Raw genomic sequence first — 20,461 nt, forward strand, 5'->3', positions numbered from 1 at the left:
CCCCGCACCCCATTTCCTCTCTCACTCGGACCTCCTGCTGCCTAACTTACCACCTTGTCCCCCTGCCTGGCGCTCGTTCCCTTAGGGCTCAGAGCCATTGTTCTAAACCTCAGTTCTCCTGCTCAGATGACTTTGGAGGCCCTGCTGCTTTGGGACACTCAAGGCCAAACTGTTTATCTGTCATTCAAGGCCCCTCTGATCTGAACCCACACCCTTTTTATAGGCCTGTCAATCATGGACTCTCATGCATCCCCTGAGCTTCAGATGAGCTCTCCTCACTGTCCCCCAACCCAACCCCACAATTTTATTTCCCCCTTTGTGCTCATAGCCACCTCCTTCCTGGGGTGTCTGCACCCCCTTTTGTGCTTTTTTCATCCCTCCTTAGGGCATGAGTCAAGTCCCGACTCCCCAGGAAGATGGCCTGGTCCCCCTCTAGCCCACGGGGCTCCCCTGTGAAACTCCTAGAGCCCTGACAGCCTAGGCATTTGGTATTCATTCACTCACGCATTCATTCAGCAAATACTCTTGAGTGGAGGCAAAGCACTTACAGTGTCTCGGTCCTGGCCCTGCTCCCACATGCCTTTCTGACCTCATCGCTCCCTGCTCTGTCCTCACTCACTCTTTCCAGCCACACTTGCCCCTTGCTGTTCCTGAAACCAGCAGCATCTGCTTCAGCCTTTGCGCATGTTCCTCTGCCTGAACACTCTTGCTCCAGATGTCCCCGGACCTTGCCTCCGCACATTCTTGAGGCTCTGCTGCATGTCACCTTCTCAGTAAAGCCGTCTGCAACCACCTCCCTATGTAAAAACTGCCATGTCCCCTCACCCCTCCTGACAGGCCCGCACTTATCCCCTGCTCACATTTACGGATTTGTTGTTGGTCATCTGTCTCTTCCCTGCTAACTTATCAAGGCAGAGAGTTTGTTTTTTCACTGATGTCTCCCCAACATTGAAACAGTGCCCAGCATTCAAAGGGCCTCGGTAATTATTTGTTGAATGAATGAATGAAACAGGCACTGTATTAGGCTCTGAAAAATAAAAAATGACGACTATTTCATGTCCTCCAGGGACACACAGGCTAGCTGGACATGTGAGCTATGCAGCTTGTATCCTGACAGGTAAACCATAATTAGTTAAAACACCGAGTAAGAGCGCTAAGTGCATGGCAATGTGGTTGGCCTAAAGGAAGATAAACATCCTGATAGCTATCAAGGCGTGAAAGGGGACTATGCCAGCACCAGACCTGGCACTTCACATGCATCATTTCATTACTCCTCATACCTCCTCTGCAGAGGGTGGGGAGGGGTGCACAGAGGAGGCGAGACTCTGAGGCCAGGCAGACAGTCCAGGCAGAGGGATCAGCAGAGCCACATGGGACCACATGTGGTGCTGGAGGACTGACTCTAAGCATATGATTTGATGGGAGGAGCCTAGGGAACTGCACCTGGTGGGATGGCATTTATTGTGGCTGGAGAATCTCTATCTGTTGGGCCATGAGATACCCATTTGCATCCATGCCCCCTCTCTGCTCAGTTCCCTGCAGCAGGCACAGACATGGAGAGTGTCTGATGACAACATCCAATTCACAACAAGGCAGCCAGGACATCCATATCAAATGACTTGCTACCATTTTTTCTGGGAGGACCAGAAGTCCACAGCACCCTTAACACTCAGTTCCTGGAAGCCCACTCCTTCATTCCACATCTTAACTGCAATTTTGAGATGTTGCCTAGGCCACCTCCAACCCCCCACTCTACAAGCTGTTGAAAACTACGCTGCACGTCACCCCTGCATCACCCTCTGCTTGCCGCAATGTAAATAAAGAAAAATAACCTGTGGCACTGAGCAGATGGGTTCTTTCTCAAGAAAGACCCAATTATTCAGGATCTAGTGCGAGGAGAAGTCGTAAATATCCCAGTTTGCTGCAGTTGAGAGGAATTAACCACACAGCGGTTAAAGAAAACTGGTCGCTCCTGGAGGAAACATTCAGACTCCCAGTGCAGAACTCTGGGGTACGTCCATTGGCAAGTCCCTACATGATAAATGCCAGGGACAGGATCTTAGGGAAGAAGCCCTGGGCTCTTGAAGGCTTCCCTGGCTCAGCGTGTGATTCCCATACACCACAGAGAATATGGGAGGGGCCGAAGCTCTACCCACGCGATTTCTCTATCCTTTGTGAGAGCTTTTACTGCGGAACCAGGTTGTAAGTTCTCTGTCACTGAAGAAATTTAAGCAGAGAGGGAATACATCCTGCCCTGGGAGAGAAGAAAGCCTTTGGGGTGCAGGTAGAAAGGGTAGAGTGTTAGGGGAAGAAAGAGAGAAGCTGATGTCATTTTAAGGCCAGCCCCACTCCTGGGCGGGAACTATAACCTCTCACAGTGGGCTCCCCAGCCCTGGCTGCCTCTGCCCCACACTCTGGTCTGTTTCCCATTCCCTTCAGCCTCCAGTGAAGCTCCTGGGATCTGAGCCCTGAGTCCCAGGCACCCCAGCACTTTTGCACAGAATATAGGGAAGGGGCAATCCGAGAGTGCCCTTAATTTCATTCCCTGTCCCTTTAAGTTGAAGAAACAGGACTCAGTGGGTTCTAGAACTAGTACCAGGGTCCCAGGTTCTAGAGACCACTGTGTCTAAAGCACCTACTAGAAAGAGTTTTCCAAAATCGTACAGGGAGAGCCTCACTTTAGAAGAGGGGCTACAATGTAGTGGGGTGGTCCAGAGATACCAGGAATCATTTTTCCACCTCCCTTTACTCCACAATCCCAGTAACGTCAGCATCCCCCCTCTTTGTAGGCCTAGAGGTTGGGAAGGACAGGTCCTAGACCCACCCTCGCCATCCCCGAATTTCCAGGACTCAGAGGTGGGCTAGGGAATCCCCAGGGGACCAAGTCTGGTCCTGAAAGTGTTCGTTGGTTCTCCCCCACCCTCAGATGGGAGAAAATGAAGGCGTCTGAGGAAAGGGCACGGTGACAACGATAGGGTCTGAGTGGGTGGGTGTGAACAAGGCTTGGAAGAACCCAGAAGGGAAGTTAGAACGTGGGGTCTCGGCTTCGAGAGGGGCCCAGGGCGCTGACTCAGCGGCGTCACTGTTCAGGGTGTTCCCGCTGCCCCACCCTCCTCTTCCGCCCCCAGGGTGCCCTTTGAAGCCGGGAGGGGGCTTTGATCTGGGGTCTGCCCGCTCTCAGCTGGCGCGGCCAGATGCGCTGGGGGAGGGGCAGAGGAGCCGGCGTCTCCACCCCCACCCCGGGCCTCGCCCCCTCCCCCCCCCCCCCCCGTCCCCTGCACCCCCTCCTGGGCATCGAGAGTGTTTCCGGCTGTTGCAGGGGGCACCCAAGCCTCCTCTCCCAACGCCTTGCAGCTGTTCCCCAGCTGCCCGGCCCCACCCCAAAGACAGCTGGGAGAGAGGCTGGGGGTGGGGAGCAGGGCGCAGCTGCTCGGCTCCGGGGCTGGGACCCGGGAGGGCAGCGACATGAAAGAGCTCGGGCCTGCGCGGGTGGCGGGAGGAGGAAACCCCCAGGCGGTCGCCTCCCCACGGGCTCCGCACATCTGGGCCGCAGGAGCCTCCGCCCCCCGGCGGTGGGGTGGGGGATGCGCTCCGCCACCCAGCCCTTCCGGGAAAGGGGAGGAGTGATGGCCTCTCGGGGAAGGCCAAGGCCGGAGCGCCCCGCCTGGGGTGTGAGAGCTGGTATCTCTTGAGTCGTTAGCGGAGTGAGGCACAGGGCGTGCCTGTGGGTGCCCAGAAGTGTCTGAGTGTGCACATCAGTGCAGGGGAAGGGAGGCAGGCGCCCCACACCTTCTCCAGCTGGCCCTGTGTCCTAGGGCAGCTCCAGCTCTTTCAGGGCCTCTTCCGCCCCTGACCCTTTTGGAAGGTGGATGACAGCTGCTCTTACAAAGCTAGGGACAGCTGGGTGGCTGGGGACAGCTGGATGGGGTTAACATCTCCCTGCTTCTCTGGCTGCCCAGGCACCCCCAGGCCATACTACTGGCAGCTGGCTGCTTCTCCTACAGGTTGTGTGGTTGAGTGTGTAATTGTCTGGAGTGGCCTTTCAAAGCTGGAACCTGGAGGAGCTCAAGCCCATCTCACCGGCACCAGTCTCCCTCCATATCCTGGTCTGATTGAAGTACCTGGAGAAAGGACCTCTCCCATCAGCTAAAACAAAACCAGGCCAAGTGGGAAAGAAATTGGGCAGCTTTCTGTCTTGGCTCCCAACTCTTGGCACATGAGATGTCCCATGCTTCCTGATAACTAGAAAAGGGACAGTGAGATGGAAGATGTGAGTGGAGTTAAATGTCTATCTGTCCACAAGCACCTGCCCCCAGGCATCCTTCCACCCTGGGCTGGAGGAGCACTGAGCTCCAGCCATCTGCCCCCTCTCTTTAGCCCCAAACAGGTGCAGGGGAAGAGAAGGGGGAAGGCCAGCTGTTGTCATCCTGCTCCTGGCTGTGGCTCCCTGCCAAAGTGGGGAAGGGGTAGCAATGACGCAAGAGTCCACCCACCTCACACTGTCATTTTTCTGCTCCCACAGGATGGGAGGACTGAGGCACGTATCAGGACCAAGACTTGGGTTTGGTCTGGCCAGCCCAACTGGCAAGCGGACATACCCTGACCATGTCCTCCAATCTAGGTCCTTATTTTTCTGAGAAGGGGGGGTAACCAGGGGTTGGTGAGGCTAGGACACCTGCCACCGGACTTACCCATGGCTCCTTTGCTCTAGGGTTCCTGGAGTGGGAGGTGTTTAGGCCCTGATTCTACCCAGACAAGGGGAAAGAGAACTAGGCACCCAGCAAAGGGTGCCCCTCCTTCTAGTATGAAAGGGCACAGGCTGCTTTACAACATAAGCAGATCCATGTAAAGTATTAGGTGACAAACCAGAGACCATTTTTAAGGATCAGGCCCCCCAAGAGAGGAGGGCCTTGGTGTGCCCCAGCCCCTCCTTCCACCCCAGGGGTCCTTGTAACAAGCAGGACCCTGGCCAGTTCCTCATGGCAGCACTTCTCAAACCCCAGGATGTATCAGAATTATCAGGGAGTTAAAAATGCAGATTCTTGGGCCCTCAGCAATTCCCACTGAGTCTAAGTGGGGCCCCAGGAATAAGCCCTTTTAACAAGCTCCCAAGACACACTAGAGACTTTGAGAAGCTCTGCCAAAGGGATGGGGGTCAGATGCCCTTTTCACTTTGCTACCCTACCTCCACACCTCCCAGAGCCAAAGATTTTCCTGCCTGTTCTTCCTGCATGCTCAGGGGCAGGGGCCAGAGCCCAAGTCACCAACCAAATATGGGGCTGAGTGACCCCCTCCCCCAACAGGGGCCAAGGCCCAATTAGACTAAATTCCCAGACAGGGCCTGTTCTGCCTCTATGCCCAGGACCCTGCCCAATGCCTGGTGCCTAGCATATGCTTAATAAATATTTGTGGACTGAAGGAGGTAAGCTTTGCAAGCCTCATAGAAAGGTATTTCTTCCTTTGTCTGTCCTAGCTAAGAGCATGTTGGCAGAACCTCAAAGAGATGCCAGGGCCTGTGTAGCAGGGGGCCGGGCCTGGGAGGCCCTCAGTAAATATTTGTCAAATGAACCCAAAGCCGACAGTAGATGTAGTTAGTGCCTGACGAACTGACATTCACAGGCCTGGAACAGCTAGACCCGGGGAGAAGTGAGGCAAAGAGGCAGGAGCTTCCGTCCCTAGAGGGTCCCCCCAACAATGCCTGCAGACCCCAGGCCTGGGGGAGTTGGGGGTAAGAGGCGAGGCAGGGAGTGGGACTGCGCCATTATGTTTATTAGAAGGTTGGATTTCGGTGTGTGCTCTAGACAGATTACAGAATAAATACCTGCGCCTTGAGAACAGGAAGTCCACAATTCATACAAAGTGCTCACTACAGGAAGTTGCCGTGTCAAACTCCAGGCAAGGACCCAACTCCGGGCAGCCCCTCCTCCCCCACTGACCTCCACAAGGGCTGTGCTATGGTTTTTTATTTTATTATTTCTCTTTATTATTATTAATATTATTATTATTCACTTTTGCTGTGGTCACTATCATTGGCAAAGTTCCTTTACCCCTTTCCTGGACATGGGGTTCCTGTCTTTAAGTTTCCACTCTGAGGCTGAAGGTGCCAAAAGCTGCTTGAGAAGTGGCCTTTGAACTCCATCTGGGAGGATGGTGAGAAGAAGGAAGCAGGAGAAATCATTCTCGGTTTTAAAAAAATTTAAAAAAAGCCAAAAAACAAAAGCCCCTCAATCTACAGGTCATCCCTTACTCAGTCAGTGATCAAACCGCCCAAAAGAAAAGCAAGAGGAGCTGCAGGCCAGTGGGCACCGGTCCTTCCTCCCAGGGCTGGGGGAGGAGGGTTGGACCCTCCTGCCAAGGCTTGGGGAAGCTGAGGCTCCTTCCAGCCACAGGGGTGGGAAGGGGAAGGAGTGGAAGAAAAAAGGAGAGACAGAGAGAGAGAGAGAGCTCAGCGCCTTGAGGTAGACGCTTTCCCAACTCCAGGGCCACCTGCGGCCCCAGCCCAGGCCAGCTCCCACTGTCACCTCCGTGTCCAGGAGATTCATAATAAAAAAAAAAATCAAAAACAAAGCCCAAAACAAAACAAAATCCAAAAGGAACAGACTTGGGGGAATGAAGGAGGAAGGGAGGGAGGACAGGAAGGGCAGGTCTCTGGATGCATAATTCCCGAGCCTGGGGGCTGGACGAAGATTCCCCAGCGCCCCACTGCCCGCGTGGCGTTAGCTCGTCACGTAGTGTTTGGTGGACGGCTGCCCATACACCCTGTAGAAATCCTGGTGGCCGGGCTGCTGGGAGGCATCGAGCCAGTCTCTGACCGCCAGGCCAGGAAGGGACTGGGGGACGGAGGGTGTGGGCGGGAGTGGGTGTGAGTACTCCTGCGAGGGCACTGTCCAGGGGAAGTGGCCGGAGCGGGGATAGGGCTGGTGGCCGCCATGGTTGGCCACGGAAGAACAGTAACAGTTGTCCACAGAACAGACGAGAATCTTGCGGCCGCCATACTGGGGGAGCATGGGCTGCTGGGCGGCAGAGCCATTGGGATACTGCGATGGGGGGAATACAGGACTTGAGTGCACTGGTTGGGCGCCGCCCGGCAGGGCCACCAAGTGCTGCGTGGAGCTGCAGGGCCCCAGGGGCTGCCCTGACTGGCCCTCGCCGCTGGCTGTGCCCGCTGCCCCATACTGGCTGCCCACAGGGCCCGACGACGTCTCTAGGAAACTGGCCTCAGGGAAGGCCGTTGAGTGCTTGCGCTTTTCCGCCCCAGAGCTGTTCACGCCACAAGGGTACAGGGGGACGCTCTGCAGGAATGGCACCGGTGTGCTGAAGGGGCCTGTGGAGAGTTTGGAGCAAAAGTCGCCAAAGCTCCCATGCGTCCCAAGCAACCCAAGCCTCCTCTCCCCTGGGGACCTTTTCCATCTATAAGACCAAGCACATTACATCATGCACCATCTTGGTCCACGCTCACTACTCCATTAGCAGGTAGGTACTATCATTATTCCCATTTTACAGCTGAAGAAACTGAGGCTCAGGGAAGTAGTGCCATAGCTAGAAGTGGCAAAGCCAGGATATGAAGAAAAGTCTATCTGACCAGGGCACGCTGCCTCTCAGAGGGAAGGCTCTGGCATTTAACCCTGCTCAAAGGGCTCTCTTCCTTCCATTGAGGACCCCACCCTCACCTTCTAGCATCTTCCGCAGCTGCTTCTCCTTCTTGGCCACCTCGTTCAGGAAGAGCTTGGAGTTCAGGTGGCCGATCTTAGGGGGAGAAAGGCTGCTGCCCGTGCAGGTCTGGGTCCTGGGGGCAGTGGACGGGGCATCTGCTGTGAGGAGGTATCACCAGTGAGCCCGCCCTACCTCCCCGCCGGGGCCTGGCCCTCCTGGCCCTCCCCCAGATGTGTCCCCTGAGGGCCGGCTGCCATCCGCTCACCTGTCCATTAGGATTTTCACAGACTTGGTGTTCTAGGGGAAGAGAAAAGGGTTAGTGAGTGGGAAAGGCAGCCCGGAAAAGAGGAAGACAGAAGCTGCCTCGTCCTCTCTCACCCCAGGCGCGGCTGACCCTCTGACTCTGGGCAGAGTGTGTGAGGGCGGGGGAGGGAGGTCTCCATTGTTAGAAAATAAAAATAGCTAACATTTATTGAGCCCTTTCTATGTGATAGACAACACTGTAAGTTTTTTCTATACATCCATCATTTCATCCCCGCAACCACCCCAGGAGGAAGGTTCTGCAAGCACTCAACCCTTTAACTGAGATCTTTGGGGCCAGATGTGTTTTGGAATTTGGAATTGTTTTGATTTTAGAAGGGAAATATGGTGCCTGTACCATATATTACATGTCTTCTCTTCCCCAATCTAATACATCAATGTTTCTGCAGCAAAATGTTTCAATATTCGTACCAAGCGAGATAAAGACAGACCATAAATTGCCAACATTAGTTCAGGTCAATTTTTGCTGTTAAATGAGTTGCCAGAATTTTTTTCTTTTGGCTTTCAGAGATTTTTAGAATTTGGAATTGTGCATGAAGGATAATACATCTATATTATCAACCCCATTTTATAGGGAAGGGAACTAAGGCAGAGGGAACATATATGACTTGCCCAAGGTCACAAAGCTACAAACAGCAGGGTGGGAGGGTTTTGAATCCATGCAGGCTGGCTCCAAAGCCCTGAGCATACTGGTGGAGGTGCTGGTTGGGGAGCAAAGGACTGCAGACTTCAATTTAGGAATGTCCCCTGGGTCCCACCAGCCGGTCCCAGGCCCAGCCCACCTTCATGAAGCTGATGTCCTCTGTCTTGTCAAAGAGCAGCTGCAGGGAGCCCAGCAGCTTCTTGGCCTCCTGCATGCGCTCCCCGAGGTGCAGCGCCTGCGCTGCGTTCTCGCTGCAGAACTTGGCCTGGGCCTTGTCCAGGACCTCCACTGTCTGCCGCAGGTCCTCATCCAGCAGCTGGTGCAGTTTCTCGTACTGCAGCCGCACTTCCTCCTTCAGTTGGCTCACCTTCTCCTGTGGGCACAGGGGGCAAGAGTGAGTGGGCAGGTGAGCGCTGGGGATCTCTGGCTGCCACTCCTGTCTGTCTCACATCCTGGATGGTGGAGTTGGGGACCCCCGACCCCCAGGCTGCCCAGAGCTCCTGAGGGCTAGGTCTGACCTGCCAATTCCTCGTCAATAGCATAGGGCTCTGTGCCAGCAACCCCTGGCATGCATGGGGGTCATCCACTGACAGTTCACTGAATGACCAACCAAGGGATTCTGGCACAGAGCCAACCATACAATAGATTCTAGTCCAGGTAAATAGCCCAAGGCCCTGACCCAAGCCACCCCCACCCCATACCACGGGCTTGGGCTTGACTACCTCCACCAGGCGCTTGTCTGATTCAAGTTTGTATAGCTGGTCCTCAATGTCCTGCTCTCGCTCCTCCAGCCGGTCCTGCTGCTTCATCAGCATCTTCTGCAGGGACAGTTGGGGTGGGGGCATCAGAGGGGGCTGCAACTCCACCCCTTACCAAGGATGGGTGAGCACCATCCTTCCCTCGATAGAACAGACTCACCCTACAGATCCTTTGACCCAGATGACCTAAAATTTCTGCCACCCAACCACTTCTGGCCCCCATGCAATCCCAGGGGCCTGGTGACAGCTGTCTGGCCAGCCTGTTCCCAGGAACAGAAAGTCTGGAATAGCTTCCTACACATATCTAAACCATGAGCTTTCTGAGGGCAGGGTCAGGCCAGCCTCTGTTCTAAGCACTTTTCCTGTATACACTTATCTAATCATCCCAGTAATGGTATGAGATAAGAAATATTATTAACCTCATTTCAGAGAAGAGGAACCCAGAGAGGTTAACTAATTTGCCCAAAGTCACACAGCTAGTGTCAGAGCTGGGATACAAACCTAGGTGATCTGGCAGTAGGGTCTGTTCTTACCCAAGTCATGAGAGCTCTCTCGAGGGAGCCCCATCTTAGGGATGAGTACTCTAAGGTATAGAGGGTCAAATAACCTTCCAAGATCACGCAGGCCCTCTGACTCAGTCCAGACATCCCACCCTATACTTGCCTTACACTCAGGGGCATTGTGCCAGCCACCCCCTCCCTGTTCTTGACACTGAGAGCTAAGCCTCTTGCTAGCTCCCTCAGGCCCTAATATGGACCCAGGTGGAAAGGAGACTCTGGCTCTCCCTAAGACCTGAGGCCAGTCTACTACAAGGTGCTGGACCAAGCTGCTCTTCTCAGCCCCAAATCTCCTGTCTCCACAACCCTCTCCTCCTAGCACTGCCCATCCAGGCTGCTCCATCCATCCTGTCATCCTCCCTTGCCAGATACACCTCTTCAAAGGGTCTCTCCCCTGCTCAAGAACCCTCAAGGACTCCCTCCTTCCAAACACTCTGGCACAACAACGAAGGCTCTCTTACAACCCGACTCTCCCAGCAGGTGGGCTGGGATTCTGTCCCCAACGCTGTGCACACATGAACTCACTGCACCATGCTGTTTCCCTGCAGCTCACAGTTCTTCCTCCCTCCCCTTGTCAAAAGGCCCAACTTAAGGCCCCTCTCCTCAGGGAAACTTTCCAGGGGCCCTGCTCGGAGTTTGTGTGGGTCCCTTCCTGTCCTGGCCATGCAGTGGGGCTGTCACATTCTGCCCTCCCTCTATAGCTGTGCTGTCCAATACGACAGCCACTAGGCACATGTGGCTATTTAAAAAGTTAATTAAAAATAAGTTAAATTTGGGGCTGGCCCCGTGGCCGAGTGGTTGGGTCCGCGCGCTCCGCTGCAGGCGGCCCAGTGTTTCGTTGGTTCGAATCCTGGGCACAGACATGGCACTGCTCATCAGACCACGCTGAGGCAGCGTCCCACATGCCACAACTAGAAGGACCCACAACAAAGAATATACAACTATGTACTGGGGGTCTTTGGGGAGAAAAAGGAAAAAATAAAATCTTTAAAAATAATAATAATAATAAGTTAAATTAAACATCAGTTTTTCGGATGCACTAGCCTCAGTTTACATGCTCACCAGCTGCATGCAGCTGGTGGCTAATGTATTGGACACTACAGATACAAAACATTACCATCATCACAGAAAGATCTAGTCTGTCTCACAAACCATGGTCTGATATCCCTAGAAAACTCACAGCCTCTTGAAAATAGGGCTTTGCTGCTGTCTCTTCCCAGCACCCTATAGATACAGAACATGTTTACTGGATAAACGTGTTGGTTTTGTACACAAACTAAGGTTTGTGAAGCAGACGCACAGAGCCCAGCTCACAGTAAGCATCCACTCAGCAAGGAGTGGTTCTTTTTCTTCATCTCTGTGGGCCTCAGAGTGACCCTCAAGCTTGACCTCATGACCTCCACTCCCATTCACACCCAGCAGGCTTCCCAAAGACGAGCTGTCACCAATCCCTTTCTCCATCCCCCAACCCATCTGACACATAGGGAAACCAAGGCCAGCAAGAAAGTGCAGCAACCCCATTTTGTGTGGGTGGCTAGCCCGGAAACAAAAAACCAGGACCCTGGAGATAGAAGCAGGTAGGGGGTGAGGCTCTCAGATTCTAAGCTGAAGAAAATGGGGCACCCCCCACCCCAACGACTTGACCTTTCAATGACCCAGGACAGGACCTCTAAGAACCAGGCCCAAGAGACTCTGTCCTACCCCTAGCACCTTGCCCTTCCAGCGGGCCCGCTCCCCAGCCCAACACGCACAGTGATCTGCTGCCAGCCTGAGAGTCAGAGCCTGTAAAGAAACACAGCTTGGGGGGCGGGGGGCAGGAATAGAGGTAGGCATGCCTCTGCCCTGCCTGGGAAGTACCCACAGTTGTGTGAAGAGGGCAGGTAGTACCCTGCAGCATCACCTGGATACGTGCATACAACTGCACACACACACAAGCACACATCGCCACCTGGGCCCTGACACCACCTCATGCACACTGTTGCATACGGCCGCACATATACTTGTACCCAGGCCCCTGTGTGGTGATGGCTGGGGCTCCTGAAGGCCCCAGACAATTGAGGGAGGCCTGCTGTGCAGGCAAAGTGGCCAAGACTCCCCTCCAGGAACAGTAGGCCTTTTGACCTCCTCTGTAACACCTGGCCCTCAAATTTTTGCCTGCTGGGTGCCTCGTACCCACACTCAGGAGAATAGGGCCCCCCAGAGGCATCTCAGACTCCAGGTCACTCCTGTCTTCCCAGGGCCCGGCATATCTGAAAGCCTAGCCCCCACCCACCCCTACAGATCTTTGTCCCGTGGTCTGCCTGCCCAACTACTTCTTACGATCAAACCTATCAGTATCAGATTAGGGGCTGAGTCCAGAGAAGGGGAAGGAAAGAGGCAGCCCCAGGTAGGTTCCCAGCTCAGTTTCTCTTGGAGGAGAGGAACGGGGCTGTTCCACTCCCACCTTCTAGACCAGTGAGAGCGCCCCCCCCCCCCCCCGCCAAACCCCATCAGGGAGTTCATGGCTGACCCCTTAGGGAAGAGTCAAGGGAGGCCCCTCCTGTCCAGACCTGGGGGTGGAGCTCAGCCCTTTCCCTCTTCTTCTAGGCTTTTCTCAGAGCCTTTCCTGGCAGCGCTTCTACCCTGGGACCCTGCAGTGTCTTCCCTTAGCTTCATGGTTCCAGGTCTTGTTCCCTGTCTGCCAGAGCCCTCTGGGGCAGGAGCCCAGTCCAGGCCTAGTGAAGGCAGGGTCCACATTCCCTAGCAGGTGGCTAGGTTTCATTTCCCCTCCCCCAGCTCAGAGGCCATGAGGTTCCTGTGTCTGCTGCAGGTGGAGGGGAGGCGCAGGATTGGGGAGGAAACTGGCCAGGGGTTGCCACCAGGGAGGGCTGGGAGGAGGCCGAGGCCGGCCAGACCTCCCTCAGGGCCAGGTGATCTTAATCCTACCACAGACAACACCTGGGGGCAGCAGGGGGTTGAGGGGACCACCACTACCTCAGGCACTGGGAAACTGGGGGGAAGGAGGAAAATATCTACTTGCTTCCCTTTCATTACCCCTCGCCTCAATTCCACTAAATGCTGAATTAGGTTGCTGAGAAGCTGAAGGATGCGGAACGGAGGAAGCAGGGCCTGGACCCCACCCCACTACCAGCAGCCTCCTTCCCATCCCAACCCCCAGGGAACTGCTGAGAGCTGAGGCCCCTTTTCCCACCTGGGAAAAAACCCACAGCTGAGAGATGGGCCCAGATTTCCCAGCTTGATCCAGAGCAAGGGCTCTCAATGTATGTGTGGGGAGTGGACAACAGGAATGACTTTACAAACTGCTCCCAGCGCACCGTGAGTCACCCGGACTGTGGCATACCTCAAGTGTGCAGGAGCAGGGAACCAAGGTCTAGACTAGAAGCACTTGGGGGACCAGGCCTCCAGCAGGAGGAGGGACAGTGTGAGGCCCAGCTCCACTTAGTGGCCTCTGGCCCAGGTGGGACCTGCTCACTCATGTCCCTGTCCCTGTCCCTTAGGACCTAAGGCCTTCCATAGTCTGCTCCTGGGCCTGTGAGGGCACAAGCATCAAGAAGACTTGGTGGCACTTCATTCCCATCCCCCCAGGGCCCCAGAACATCCTGTTCCTCATACCTGTTGCCCAATGTTCTAGACTCTGCCTTGAGCTGCTCCTCTATGCCCCTCCCAAACTGGAGAGGGGACAACTGTAAGCCCCTTATAGTCCTGCCCCGGGAAAGCCTCACATCCCTTTGGAGCCTCAATGACCAGGCCCAGCTGGCGTTTTTGGTGCCAGACTGGACTGGGCAGATGGGGGAGGCCATGGGGACTCTAGACTGTATAAAAGTTAATAAATAATAATAATAAAACCCACAAGTCAAGCTTGAAGAGAATCAAGGTCAGGAGAGAACAGGGCTCCGGGGGCTGAACCAGAGGTAGGCCGGAGGTTTCGAGCAAGGCCAGGGTTGTGCCCAGGAGTGCCTGTGGTGGGGGCAGGAAGAGGGAGCTGGGCTTCTGGAGCACCTCTTCCTGCTCAGACCCCTGCCCAGATGACTCTCATGCCAGCCCCAGCTCTGGCTGCAGCCCCTGCTCAGAGCTCCCAGGTCCTAACCTCCTCCCCAGCTGCCAAACCCACCCCCCACTCTCACCGGAAAGCCCCCATCCCAGGAGTACATTAGCCTCTTATCTGTTGGGGCCAAGCACTCTCCCCTTGTCTCAGAGCAGCTTCTACCTGCCGTAGATGCCCCTTACTGTGCCTCAGCCCCTACCCTGGACCACCGTTAGGACCCCTGGGCTGAGGCAACCACAGACCCAGAGAGAAGAGGCCACAGGGCAGGAACCGGAGCAAGGAGAGAGGCAGCACCTCGGAGGCAGCCCCAGCAGACCCCAGAGAGGGTTTCCCAGCTGCAGAGTGGAATTAGCTTTTGCCACGCAGAGAGCAGCGCTCTGGGGCAGAAGAACAAAGAGGCGAGAGAGAAAGCCCCCCTTTGTCTGGGTTTGAATGCCAGGCCAGCCGGGAAGGAAGGCTTTCCCAGAGCCAGGGATGAGGCCAGCCAGGCCTGCCTGTTCAATCCAGGGCAGGGGCCCAAGCCAGGCTCACCTTCTTCCTATGCCCATCCAGACTGCCCCCGACACAGCACCCTGAGAGCCATCCAGCTTCTGCCTCCAACACTCGCCACAGGCAACAAGCTCACCCTAAAGTGAGTCCCCTCTTCCCTTCCCCTCCCCAACACCCCCACCAGGTGAGAAAGTTGCACAAAACTCACAACCACCAACCACCCACCGCCTAAGCAGGCAGTCACACACGAGCACCGTCACGCTGACAGTCCCGCATGCACGCTCAACTTCAACTTGCAGGTGTACAGCAAGCAGGGCACACAGACGCCCTCTTCTCTCTCACAAACACACACACAAGTCTTCCTGATGCGGCAGCCACACACAAGACAACTACATAATTCAGTCCATCACTCACATTCTACCTTCTCAGAGATATGTGAGATACAAAAAATTAGTCACATGTGAGATACACAACCAGAAGTGCTGGTTACACACACACCTGCAGGCAGATATGGCTGCATAGCTACCCAGAGCTGCAGGAGGCAGAGCGATCAATAGGGCGTGCAAGACGGGCGCCCGGCTGTGTCAGCAGGATCATGGGGTCGGCGGGGGCTGGGTCTCTGCCTGAGGCTCCTCTCTGCCTAGGGCCCAGGGAGGAAAGCCAAGCCAGGAGGCCTGTGTGGACTCAGGATGGTCAAGAAAGGGGCAGCTTCATGACCCTCAGACCTAACTTATATACAGCCTCCCCATCCCAGCGCCCACCCCATCTAAGACCTCAGGAGTATGGGCTGGGGGAGTGGCAGAGCAGTGGGGTCTGCCTTGTGTCACCTGAGTCCTGAGAGAGCTGGACCAGGGCAGCCCTCACTCCCACAGCCTACCTGAGGAAGACACATGGGGCAGAGACCTAGGATCTCCTCCAGGGTCCCAGCACAACCCTCCCAGCCAGGGGCACTGTGAGCAGGGTAACTTCACCCCTGCACCCCAGCAGCTGCAACCCCCAAACTGGCCAGGGCGGTCGGATCCCCTCCCCAAATAACATCTCTTCTCAACTCTAAAGCTTCGAGAATGCAAGGAAAAGGGTCGTGGCAACATTTCCAGCCTTGATCTGGCCTAGGAATGGTACAGAGGCACAACTACGGCCTGCGCGCGCACACACACTCTCTCCGCATAGCCCCTCATACACTTAACTAGGCCTTATGTTGGGTCTTCTTTCCGTGCTGAGGGAGGTCATGAGACAGTGGTGCTCCCAGCTCATAGCAGTCCCCCATTGCTCAAATGAACCCCTAAACCTGAGGGCTGGAAGGATGTTTGATCACCTAGGGCTGCTGGGCCTGAGCCCACCTGGATGTCCCAATATTGGCCCCTTAGGCCAAGCCCTAAGGGAGAAAATATTTGGGGTCTAGGTATGTCTCAGAGAGCATCCAGGCCTCAGAGCAATGTGGCCTAGACACTGACTTCCAAAGGGAAGAGCAGGGCAACAGACTTTGCAGGCCTGACTCTGACACCCCCTGCAAGTCCCCCAGGCTGCCCTGCTTGCCCTCCTGCTGGGCCCCTGCTTTAGGCCAAGGCCCAAGCACATGTGGGTGCTTGTGAGTATGCATGTGGGGGATCACAAAGGAGAGGCTGATCAGGGTTTCCCAGTTCTAGCCAATGGGGCATTTCAGCAGCCCCTGCCCCTCCCCTGGGAGGACAGAAGAGGAAGCACAAGAAGCAGAGCTATATTTTGAGGCATGTGCCAGGTCTCCATGCATCTGCTCCTATATCCAGGAGAATGCTGTTGCCCTCATCTGCAGCACCAGCACTCTTTAAGACAGACTCTCTCCAGCAAGGGAAAAGAGGCCCAGGAAAAGGCCCCTCCTTCTGGCTGCCCCAGAGAGGATGGAGAGCGCAATGGGTTCCTCCATGCAGGTTCCCCATGGCTCGCCCCCTCCCCGGAGGTGGGGCCCCTCTTCCTCCACATTCAGTAAGTCCAACTCACACCGAATGGCACTGGGCTATTGAAGGGTTTCCAACTTCACTGCCCTAGGGCACCAGAGAGAATTCAGAGGGCCTGGGGTAGGAGAGCATGCAGGGGGATGAGACTCAGGCTGTGGGACACAGATGCTGAGCGCACAGAATTGCACATCTGGCCCTGATGCAACCCACTACTTCTGAGCCTGCCCACACCGGGAATAGGAACAAACATGAACACACACACACACACACACACAGACGCATGCACGCACGCACGCACGCACGCACAGAGCTGCTGACAAAGTTCAGCGCCTGCTTCCATCCAGTTCCTTCCATGAGCAGGGGATCAGGGACCTGCTGGTGGGAACCCGAGGGTCTACTCTGCATGAGTAGACCTACTACTATGCATGAGCCACCCCCCATCCCCCAACTACACAGCCAGGAGACAGGTGCACTTGAGGGCAAAGCAGACAGTATCAAAGACACTCACAAACACAGATACACATCTAAAGATACCCTCCTCCTATCCAGCCAGGTACAATTATGTTTTCTCCCCCACCCAAACGAAAGACATGGCTAGCACTCAGACACGACTAAGAGCAAACTCGAGGGTGCGGGCCCCCTCCTCTCTTCCTTTCAGCCACATCTCCATCTTTCCCCTCCTGACTTCCCACTGCCAATCCCAGGACAGAGAACTGGACAGCCCTCCTTTCTCCTGCCTCTGCACTTTTCCCAGCCTCCTCCCCCAGCCCTTCCATCTTTATTAATAGCAGCAGCTTCCCAATACTGGAGAAAGTCTGGGCTCTGCCTGCCCTGAGTGGGGGGTGGAGGACGACAGGGGCTCATCTGCTTCCCCCAGGCCTCTGCCTTTTCCAATCCTGGGGGGCAGGGGGCAGGGGTGGGGAACCGGCTTCTCTCTCCATCCCCCACACTTCCTTTAAGGAACCAGAGGCCCTGTCCTGGCACAAAAACCCAGAGCTAGCCCATCCGATTGGAAACTAATTATACAGCAAATTTTATTTGTTATCCCTGCCCTCAGCCTATGGTGCCCCTCCTGCCTTTTGTTAGTTGTATGTGTAGGTTTTTTAATTGCTAAACAGTGACTCATTCTGACTGGTCCCCCCCTCCCCACAGGAAACAACCCCCATCTACAACCATTCCCTGCTCAGAGCTTCCTCATACCCCAACTCCCCACTGGCCTCGACTAGCCTCCAGGGGCCCCCACCCATAAACACTCCCAGTCCTACCAAAGCCTGGCCTCACCCCCATGATATCACACCCAGGCTCCAAGCTGGGGCTTCTGAGACTGGCTCAGACAGTCTCAGGCCAAGCCCTTCCTTCTGGTATGACTCAACCCTGAAAGCCAGGGGACCAGGGAGGGACCTAGGAGGAGCCCCCCCTCCACCGAAGGGGACGGAAGTATTGCCTCAGTCCAGCTCCAAAGCCAGGCCCAGAGGCCTGAGGGGGAAGGCGGTTTTGACATTGGCCACTGCTGCAGGGTGTATACAATGGGAGGGGATGCGGTTCCGTAATCACCCAGCCGGCAGCCCAGGGGAGCCAGCTGCCTGAAACCAGATTGCAAGGCGGCTCAACCTTAACCCACAGGATTCTTTTTCCGTCTTCCACTTCCCCTCCCCAAATGTGGGAGGGCTGTGATAGAGGGCTGGGCTGGGAGAAAAGGGCTCAGGGTGATGAAGACACATACTTTAAGGTTTGTTCATGCAGATGCAAGCAACACACACAGTACAGAGAGGGCAGCGATTCTCACACATGGAGAGTGGGCTATCGGGAATAATCCGAATGGCTGAGACACTGTCCGGTGACACCGCTGGCTGTCCAGGCCTTGTCCAGATCTAGATACTGGGAGTTCTGCTCTCCCTCCGGAAGCTCCCCTCCACCCCCCAATGTGTTTCCAATAGGGCTTGAAACTAACATGGCTGCTTTTGTTTACTTCCTCATTGGTATGCCAGCATCATGGATCATGTCAGCCACAGCAGCGGCACCAGGACAGTCATTACATAAACAGCAGCTGGAGAAGCAGGACCTGGGTCATTGCCTTGGTGACTTTGCGTAGGGCCTACAGAAACAAGTCTGGGAGAGGGAGCTGTGCGCCAAACAGAAAAGCAACACCCAAACTCTACCTCTGTCAGCCCCACACCTCAATTCTATAAATGACTCACAAGATGGACCCTATGAGCACAGGTGCAGGAATATATCAAGCAGCGATGGAGGACCCTTATTCCCAGGACCTTGCCCCCAAACTTTTAGAGTACTAGAGTTTGGAAGGGGGGGGCCTCTGGCCTGATGTCACAAGTGTCAGCCTGTCCGGATGGGTGGTCCCCAAAGAGTAGGAAGTGAGTGTGTGTGTGTAGGGTACTTGCCCGGATCTCATTCCTCCGGATCTCCACGTCGCACACCGAGTGTCCCTGATGCGCACCGCTGTAGTAGCAGCAGTACTGGCACACGGCCACCTGCTCGGCCTCGCAGTGGTAGAGGCGGTAGGCGTTGTGCTGCGGGCAGCTCCAGGCCCGCACGTCGTCCGCCTCCACCAGGAGGTGCCCGCGGGCGGTGGAGGGCTGCTGCAGGTGCGTCTGCACGTGGGACTGGCAGCAGGGCGCCTCGCAGCGCAGGCAGACCTTCTGCGCGGGCAGCGGGGGGCCGCGGCGGCAGAACACGCAGTGCAGCGCCGCCGGCGGCTTCTCCACGTGCAGGGCGTTGAACTTCTCCACGATGTTGGTGAGCTTCAGGTTCTTCTCCAGGCCCGGCTTCTGGTTATAGGCCTGGTTGCACTCCGGGCAGCGCACCAGGCCGCTGTCCTTGGCCCACGCCTCGCCAATGCAGCCCCGGCAGAAGTTATGTTTGCATGGCAATTGCACCGGCTCCACGAAGACATGCAGGCAGATGGGGCAGATGAGCTCCTCCTCGAAGCAGTTCTTCCAATTCTCCGCCATGGCGGCTGCGGGCAGGGGGCCCGGGCAGGCCTCCCCAACTCCCTAACCCTAGGGTCCGTCCGGTGCAGCTGCAGGTCCACGGAACCCCGAGCTTCGGCCCCAGGCGGCCCCAACAGTCGCTCAGTCACCAGCGCCTTCCGCGCGCCCGCCCCCCAGAGGAGGGAGCCTCGGTCCTCACGCCGCGCGCGCAGCCGGCTGCGTCTCCTCCTCCTCCCGAGCGCCTAGCGGGAGGCGGCGGACTGCGCCAGGGCCGCGGCCGGGGCACCAGCCCTGGAGGGGAGCGCCGGGGTCCAAATTCCATATAAGAGGCCGCCTCCCCGTCGGCGCGGCTAGGGCAACGGCGGCCCGCGGCCTGCGCTTGGCCCCGCGGCTGACATTGGGGCGCGCCCCACGGCGGACAGAGCCCGGGAGCCGCACACTTCCTCTAGCGACGGCGGAGGCAATGGTGGCTCCCTCCCGGCTCGCCGGCGCCGCGCCTCCCTCGCCTGGTCCGGGGTCCGAGAGCCGGGGAAGCGAGTGCGGTCGCGCCGAGGGTTGCTAAATCCGGACCCGGCGGGCGAGGCGACCCGGCGGTCCCCGGGCCGTGGCGCGGGCGCCCCCCGGCTGAGCCGCCGTCTGCGGGTGCGGGCTGCGGGGCGCAGGCGGGCCGACTCCGGGGCGCTGCGTGCGCGCAGGGGCAGTCATTCAGATGAAATTCCAGTCCCCGGCCAGAGACACCAGCCCGCCTCTGCCTTCCTCCTCCCTTCACAAATAGAAACGGAAGGGGGAGGGAGAGAAGTGGAAAAAAAAAGCCAACCAGAAAGGGAGGGAGGAGAAGCCCCGGCGCTGCTCCGGCCTGACCCCCTCGTCGCTACTTCTGCGCTCCCCCGAGGCCCGGCGCCCGGTGCCCCCGCCGCAGAGAGACCCCGCTCTCCGTCTCCGCGCTGGGCGGGCGCCTCGGCTCTGCCGAGGAAAACAAGGATTGATCAAACTAGAATGGAATTTTTCTCAACTGCTAATGAACAGGAGGCTAGGCTCCCGGCCCTCCCCTCCCCCCGCCCCGGCCCTCCCCCTTCGCCACCCCGGCCTCCCTCCCCCCTACTTTCTTTTCTT

The 20,461-nt window shown here is 56.5% G+C and overlaps 1 protein-coding gene across 1 annotated transcript; it reads right to left on the reverse strand.

The window, feature by feature from the left end:
- Nucleotides 1–5,748: 5,748 nt before the first annotated feature.
- Nucleotides 5,749–19,710, reverse strand: TRIM8 (tripartite motif containing 8). Its single transcript, XM_008530956.2, has 6 exons — nt 18,800–19,710; nt 9,340–9,435; nt 8,757–8,990; nt 7,919–7,950; nt 7,671–7,786; nt 5,749–7,324 (listed from the first exon to the last, which is right to left on the reverse strand). The coding sequence occupies exons 1-6, from the start codon at nt 19,367–19,369 to the stop codon at nt 6,717–6,719; spliced, it is 1,656 nt and encodes a 551-aa protein (XP_008529178.1). The 5' UTR covers nt 19,370–19,710; the 3' UTR covers nt 5,749–6,716.
- Nucleotides 19,711–20,461: the final 751 nt, after the last annotated feature.

This window comes from Equus przewalskii, chromosome 1 (assembly GCF_037783145.1).
Source record: "Equus przewalskii isolate Varuska chromosome 1, EquPr2, whole genome shotgun sequence".
Taxonomy (NCBI): Eukaryota; Metazoa; Chordata; class Mammalia; order Perissodactyla; family Equidae; genus Equus; species Equus przewalskii.